Source organism: Triticum aestivum, chromosome 2A (assembly GCF_018294505.1).
Source record: "Triticum aestivum cultivar Chinese Spring chromosome 2A, IWGSC CS RefSeq v2.1, whole genome shotgun sequence".
Classification (NCBI taxonomy): Eukaryota; Viridiplantae; Streptophyta; class Magnoliopsida; order Poales; family Poaceae; genus Triticum; species Triticum aestivum.
This window is the reverse complement of record NC_057797.1, coordinates 83,183,997-83,191,630: the sequence shown is the minus strand read 5'-3', so window position 1 is coordinate 83,191,630 and position 7,634 is coordinate 83,183,997. Positions and strand designations below refer to the sequence as shown.

The 7,634-nt window shown below is 45.2% G+C and overlaps 1 protein-coding gene across 1 annotated transcript in view; it reads right to left on the bottom strand.

Moving 5' to 3' along the window:
- Positions 1-1,263, bottom strand: part of LOC123187650 (ankyrin repeat domain-containing protein 2A) — a 6,503-nt gene extending 5,240 nt beyond the window's left edge. Inside the window, exons 1-3 of the mRNA XM_044599570.1 lie at positions 1,020-1,263; positions 788-875; positions 225-289 (exon numbers count right to left, since the gene is read on the bottom strand). Coding sequence (XP_044455505.1) covers positions 225-289; positions 788-875; positions 1,020-1,085 — 219 coding nt within the window. The 5' untranslated portion in view covers positions 1,086-1,263. The remainder of the gene's footprint in view (positions 1-224; positions 290-787; positions 876-1,019) is intronic.
- Between the last annotated feature and the right edge of the window lie 6,371 nt (positions 1,264-7,634).

The window sequence follows — 7,634 nt, the reverse complement described above, 5'->3', positions numbered from 1 at the left end:
AGTCGGCTGCCACGTCTACAGCTCCACCCGAGTGACCGCTTCCGGTGTCACGCAACAAAGCCCACGCTCCCGTCTGTATAGCGGATTCTGTTGTAACAATCTAGCTGCCATTGTGTGCTTCGGCGTGTATTTATTTAACACTGAGCTGGGAATACAATCTACGGTGAATTCTACTCTGCAACTCAGTAATGTAAACAGGCATAAAAGAACAGTAGCATTCTTACCGCTCCATTTTGAATCAAGTACTCCACCACAGCAAGATGCCCATTGGCAGAAGCCATATGAAGAGCTGACAGTGATGAGGAAATGGTTAGGTATCTCACTAATTAGTCTAGGAGATCAATCTAAAATGAAAGCATTCTAGAAGAATGTTTGGTTGAATTATCAAGTTTGTCACTGAACTTCGAATGAATTTGAAAGGTGATGGTTTTCAGAGAGTTTATATAGTTAATTTATGGTATGTGCCTTGCACTTGGTGACTTACTAAGAACAGCAACATGGAAAAGATATCCCAGTACTCCATTTGTAAGAAACTTGCAAGAGAAATTAAAAGACTATCTATTCATTATACATCAGGCTTCTGTTGAACCACTCTAATTCAAGCCAAGGACACCATAATCTACCCAGATAGTGTACTGTTGTGTTCAGAACTTCGTATGGCACGCAGACTGATATATACATGGCAGCTTCATACACCACACTGACATAATAACATAATAAAAGTATCTGAACAGAAAACTAAGAGCAACCGAGACAGTCGAACTTGAACAGGGGGAATCAAACCAACCCGTCCGGCCTTGCGAATCTGCGGAGTCGAGGGGGACACCGGCGGAGAAGAGGGCGACGACGTCTTCCAGCTCGTCGTACCTCGCGGCCTGGCAGAGCAGCACAATCAAGATCCACCACTCCCGTCGGTTAATCGCATGAACAGTCCATCCCGATGCAAAAAAAAAAACAGAGAATACGAGCAAGGGAAGTAGAACCCGGCACCCGGGGGTGCGGGGAGGTTTGGGGCTTACGTCGATGAGATCCTGGGCCTGCTCGGCGGTGGCGGCGGGGGTTGGCTGCGCCGATTCGACGCCCATCGCTGAGCACGCGAGAAAGCTAGGTCAGCTGGGAGGAAAGGGGAGGTTGGGGTCGCGGTGCCGCCGGCTGCACTTGATGCTGCTGCGGTTTCCCTGCGTACGGCGGCGGCGGCGGCGGGTTGCCCTGGCAGCCCCTCAGTCCAAGTTGGCGTGTGTGGGCTTCTTCTCGGCTTATGGGCTTTATTTGCCAGGTACTATTACTTTTCTTGGGAATGCCAGGCAAAACCACCAGCAGGCCGTTTCCCAGCGACACTATGGGCCATTTGGCATGCCCGCAGGAAGGCGATCCATGAGCAAGTTTTCAGTCACCTCACTCGACACACCACTTCATACCATTACACTAAAAAAAAACACTTCATACCATCAGTTCCTAAAAAAACGTATATCAAAGAGCTCGAGATGTGCAGGCCTAAGACCCCTGCAAAAGCTGTGGTGATCACACCCTCACGGCAACGCAGGTGGACTCCACCACCGGCTGGATTTTGCCAAATTAAAGGTTGATGGCGCTCTGGCCAGATCAAGTGTCGAGGGCTCTTACAGTGCAGTATGCGGAGATGAGGGCGGCAAATACTTGGGATCATCGGCAATAAAATGCTCCGGTATAGAGGATCCAGCCGCACTCGAGGCCCTGGCATGTGGGGAAGGCCTTTCTTTGTCCATGGACCTCAATATCACGCATGCAATAATAGCGTCTAACTGCCATTAAGTTGTCAATAACTTAAAGGAAGGCTCTGGTGGGCTGTATGCAAGCACAATCAAAGAGATTAATGCAACGTCTTTACAGTTGCAACATTGCTCCTTCATCTTCGAATGACGTAAGTCGAATAGAGAGGCTCATAGCTTCACTAGACAGCAGGGGCGGAATTGGGCCTGGGGCAACTGGGGCTATAGCCCCAGGCTTGGCCCATCTAGTAGGCATACATTCATTAGTTTCTTTTTTATATTTATATACATACATACAAGGCCCAGCCCCAGGCGTGCAAGCACAGCCCCATGTTCAGCCCACGTAAGTTCCCACTTCCCAGCCCAATGGAGATGTCCTATGCCAAGACTCGAGACCACCACAGTTGGTTTGGTTAGTAGCGATTTCTAATAAGGAATCAATCGTCCAGTGTTTCGCCTCATCTTTCGCCCAATTGATCAAAAAAACGTCTCCGTTCACAGCTGCGCCGCCTTAGCCGCCCGCCGTTTCCCACGGGACAGATCGGCGTTCCGCGTCTATACTTGCGCCCAGGCGGCTGCCGCTCGCCGCTCAGAGCACGGATCATCGCCTCGTCGACTCCTAGCAGTGCCCTCCGGGCTCCAACCCTTCTTCCTTTTCATCTTCAGAATCGGCTAGACAGCAAGACAGGACAGGTAATCTTCAGTTTATTGTATCTGTCATCTAATTTTCCCTAGTTTTCTTTCTATTTGCCCAAGTCAATGAGTTTGTGACATTCAATTGTATTACTTTAATCACTTCTATTTCATTGTTATTTGTTAACAGGAAATATTGTTCAAAATCCAAGATGAAGAGGATTCGAACAATTGATGAGGAAATATTGTTCAAAATCCTTGATTCTGCTTGTCACTACAACAACCGTAGAAAGAGCTTTCTCAGCTATGAGCATTGTCAAAACTGAGTTGCGGAATAAGATGAATGATGAATGGATGAATCATCGTTTGGTGTGCTATATTGAGTGTGATGTATTTGCAAGCATTGATGATATTAAGAATATACAGTGCTATCAAAAAATGGGGAAACAAAAGGGGCTACTACCTCGTGCACTTCGTGACAATGGTATTTTTTCTTGCAAAATATCATACGAACAATTGATTTTAGTATATGTCCAGTGTCTTAATTTTAAATACTCGATTTTATGTTTGCAGCTCTAGGTCTTTCTACTATTGCTGGTGAAGAAACAATTGCCTAGAATTAAGCAAGTCTTCATCAATTTGGTACCGAACAATGTTTGTAAAATGCACTTTGTTAAATAATTTGTTTTATCGAATTTTCTCTCATGGTAATAAGGAATTTACATTTCATCTTTAATGTGAATTTGTGGCATACTTCTAGCACATGTTGGTGTGCATGCTATTTGACGTTATTTTTAGTCAGTTAGTTTTAGCCCTAGGCTTTGAGAAATCCTGGCTCCGCCTCTGACTAGACATGCTTTAGGATTACCTCTCAGACACCATGTGTGGCTCCTAAACCCTCTGATATCTTTTGTATCCCTATGTTTTTCGACATTGATCAATAAATAAAGTATGTTTATAGACTAAAAACAAGCAGGACGTTTCCTTGGCCAACTTGTATTTGGCGTCTATGGCGCCGATTTGGAATGTAAACTGTTTGTATCGGATCAGATATTGCTTTTCTCATATCCTTTATCATATTTTTTTTGTTGGATTCGGGGCAAAGATAACGGCCTGCTGAAGATTTTATTGGATTATCATTAGTAAAAAAACGACTTTTAATACCAGTTTGTAAGGACCTTTAGTATCGGTTCTGGAACCGGCACTAAAGGATGGGGACTAAAGGTCCCCCCCCCTTAGTCCCGGTTCAACACGAACTGGGACCAAAGGCCCACCACGTGGCACGAGGCGCGCCGTGGTCTGGGGGGACCTTTAGTCCCGGTTCGTAAGGATTTTTTTTAAAAAAATTGAAATAAAGCAAAAACAGCCCACCTACTGGGTCGGCACTGTAACGCTCTCGATGCGGCTATATCTCCCACGTGTCAAAGCATGACTTAGAGGCATAACCGCGTTGAAAGTAATGTCGCAAGTGAGGTAATCTTCACACAACCCATGTAATACATAAGGGAAAGAGATACATAGTTGACTTACAATCGCCACTTCACAACAATACATGAATAAAGCATTACATCAACCAGTTACACACAAGGTCCGACTACGGAACCCAAAATAAAAGAAGACTACCCCAAATGCTACACAGACCCCCGATCGTCCCAACTGGGCTCCACTACTGATCAACTGGAAACAGAACAACATAGCGAACACAAACTTCATCGAGCTCCTCCTTGATCTCGGTTGCGTCACCTGCACGGTATCATCGGCACCTGCAAACTGGTTTTGGAAGTATCTGCGAGTCACGGGGACTCAGCAATCTCACACCCTCGCGATCAAGACTATTTAAGCTTATAGGTAGAGTAAAAAGGTATGAGGTGGAGCTGCCGCAAGCGTCTAGCATATTTGGTGGTTAACATACGCAAATGAGAGCGAGAAGAGAAGGCAAAAGCACGGTCGAACAACTATGATCAAGAAGTGATCCTAGAACAACCTACGTCAAACATAACTCCAACACCGTGTTCACTTCCCGGACTCCGCCGAAAAGAGACCATCACGGTTACACACACGGTTGGTGTATTTTAGTTAAGATAAACTTCAGGTTTTCTGCAACCGGATATTAACAAATTTCCATCTGCCCATAACCGCGGGCACGGCTTTCGAAAGTTCAAAACCCTGCAGGGGTGTCCCAACTTAGCCCATCTAGGGATGGCAATTTTATCCATGGATCTGGATATCCATGGATACCCGACCCGGTTGGGCAAGGGTATGGAGCACATTTCTGCCCATGGGTCCGTGGATATGAATACCCACGAACAGCCGGGTTGGGCATGATTATAGTTTGTGCTCCATGGATATTCATTGGATACCCGTATGACATGTGCGACCATATGCAAGTGATAGTAGAAAGAATGAATCAACGGGAAATGGAAGGCAATATGTAACTGGTGCCATAAGATATATGCTGCAGAATCAACCTCTGGTATGTCACACATAAGGACTCATCGTATTACTTGCTGCCTACTTATGCATGTAACTTAAGTTGTCATTTGTGAGTGAATGATGATGAGTTAATTTGATCTTTGAGAAGGCTTCATGCTAACTTTTTTATGCCCATGGACCTCCATGGGTATGTGGGTATCCAGCGGGTTTGGCCATGGGCACATGTTATGCCCATGGATAATTTGGTGGATGAGAAGAGGGTAGGGAGATGGGTCATGGGTTGGATTTGGACCAGCTCCACCCGCCCCAAACCCGACCCATTGCCATCCCTGAGCCCATCACAAGCTCTCACGGTCAACGAAGGATATTCCTTCTCCCAGGAAGACCGTATCAGGCTCAGAATCCCGGTTACAAGACATTTTAACAATGGTAAAACAAGACCAGCAAAGCCACCCAGATGTGCCGACAAATCCCGATAGGAGCTACACATATCTCGTTCTCAGGGCACACCGGATGAGCCAGACGTCGGGTGGGCCAGCCCAGAGTTGCCCCTGGTAGCTCCGGACATCGCTCAGTTTGGACCAACACTTAGACAAGCACTGGCCCGGGGGGGGTTAAAATAAAGATGACCCTTGGGCTGGCCTAACCCAAGGGAAAAATAGGCTAGGTGGCAAATGGTAAAACCAATGTTGGGCCTTGCTGGAGGATTTTTATTCAAGGCAAACTGTCAAGGGGTTCCCATTACAACCCAACCGTGTAAGGAACGCAAAATCCGGGAACATAACACCGATATGACGAAACTAGGGCGGCAAGAGTGGAACAAAACACTAGGCATAAGGCCGAGCCTTCCACCCTTTACCAAGTATATAGATGCATTAATATAAATAAGAGATATTGTGATATCTCAACCAAATAACCATGTTCCAAACATGGAACAAGCTCCAATCTTCACTTGCAACTAACAACGCTATAAGAGGGACTGAGCAAAGCGGTAACATAGCCAAACAACGGTTTGCTAGGACAAGGTGGGTTAGAGGCTTGGCTTAGCAATATGGGAGGCATGATAAGCAAGTGGTAGGTATCGTAGCATAGGCATAGCAAAAGAGCGAGCATCTAGCAAGCAAAGATAGAAGTGATTTCGAGGGTATGGTCATCTTGCGTGCAAAGTTCTCCGAGAAGACGAAAAGCTTGATCCTCGTAAACGTACTCAACGGGCTCCTCGAACACGAACTCGTCTCCTGGCTCTACCCAAAGCAAGAACACAAGCAAAGGGAGACACAATCAACCACGGGCAATGCTCAAACAACATGATGCAAACATGGTATGGTATGCGGGATGCGGTATGCGATGCATATGCAAGATTTGGAAAAGAAATATTGAACCTGGCATCAACTTGGAAATCCAAGAGTTCCACTGGAAAGAGAAGTTCATTTCGGTCGAAATCAATATAAAGATCACCGGAATCGGATGCACGGTTTGGAAATGACAAGCAAAATAAATATGGCACTGGTCTGCGATTAACAGCACGTAGCCTTCTAAATGCATCAAGAACAACATGATGCTTGCCAAAAGATGAACACTGAGCTATGGCTAGTTCACTCAATAACAGGTTCAAACAAGCATGGCAAAAGTGCAAAAGATAACAGGTTTCAGACTTAGTGAAATTAACAGCATGTCAGGAATTTATCATCAGGAAGCAATGTTTAGAGCACGATAACTACATGCTACAGGAACATATCATGATGAGGCAAGGCATGGCATGAAGCTACTCAAAATATACAACAAAAGTACCTTAGTGACCATGAGCCAAAAGGGATCAGAAAATACAATTGCAAGCATGTGAACATAGCAAAAACATAAACAGATTCAGACTTAGTGAAAAACTAGAGCACGGCAAAAAGTTAACGAGGAGGCATGTTTACGAGCTCGATGCACTCACTACGAGGAATTGCATGACAAACTAAGCATACACCCAGCAAATAGGCATAGCATAGAAGCTAGACATGGCAAGAATAACATCATAGCATGCACGGGTCAACTACAACAAGCTCGGCAAAATCGCTAAACATGTTAACAATCTGCCAGGAACATTTTATAGCAAAAGTAGAGCTCGATTGACTCAAGTTAGGGTGCTCCATAAATGCAAACAAAGACATGGATGAATAGAGCACAACATTACCTACAAAACATCCTTACTGATCATGCTCAAAAGAGACACGGATCACTAGGAATTAACATGAACATATGACATAAAAATAATGATAGGGCAAGGACTTAGTGAAATTCTAAGTCCCTGAAATCAGCATCATTGAGTAAGCTACTTTGCATGCTTGTGCTAGTCACCACAGAGATCACAAAAATACAAGGCATACACCTCTGTAAATATGGCATGACATTCTACAAAACACATGTAGAGCTCAGGATCATAGCATGCACACATTAATCATGGCAAAAATGACAAAAGGGCATTTGCTAAAATAGATCTGAAACTATCATCACATAGCCCTCTTCCAACAGTATTTCGGGCATCAAGATGAGCTCAAATGAAAATGATGCAATGAGATGAAATGATGTACTCGTCGAGACAAACATTTTGATATGCTACACGCACGAATCGGAGCCACGATGATGAAGTTATGATTCGATGAAAAGTGCATAAAATTACTGAGATCTAGGGACTTAGAGATATTTCGACCTCTCGGGGAAAGTCAACCCGGGACGAAGACGTGCGGGACGAGGAGATCCGGGTCGAGCGCGGGTGCGTTTGGATGAAGGGACCGGTGGATCTCATCCCGATCCACCGGACCTCGCCGGAGAGGA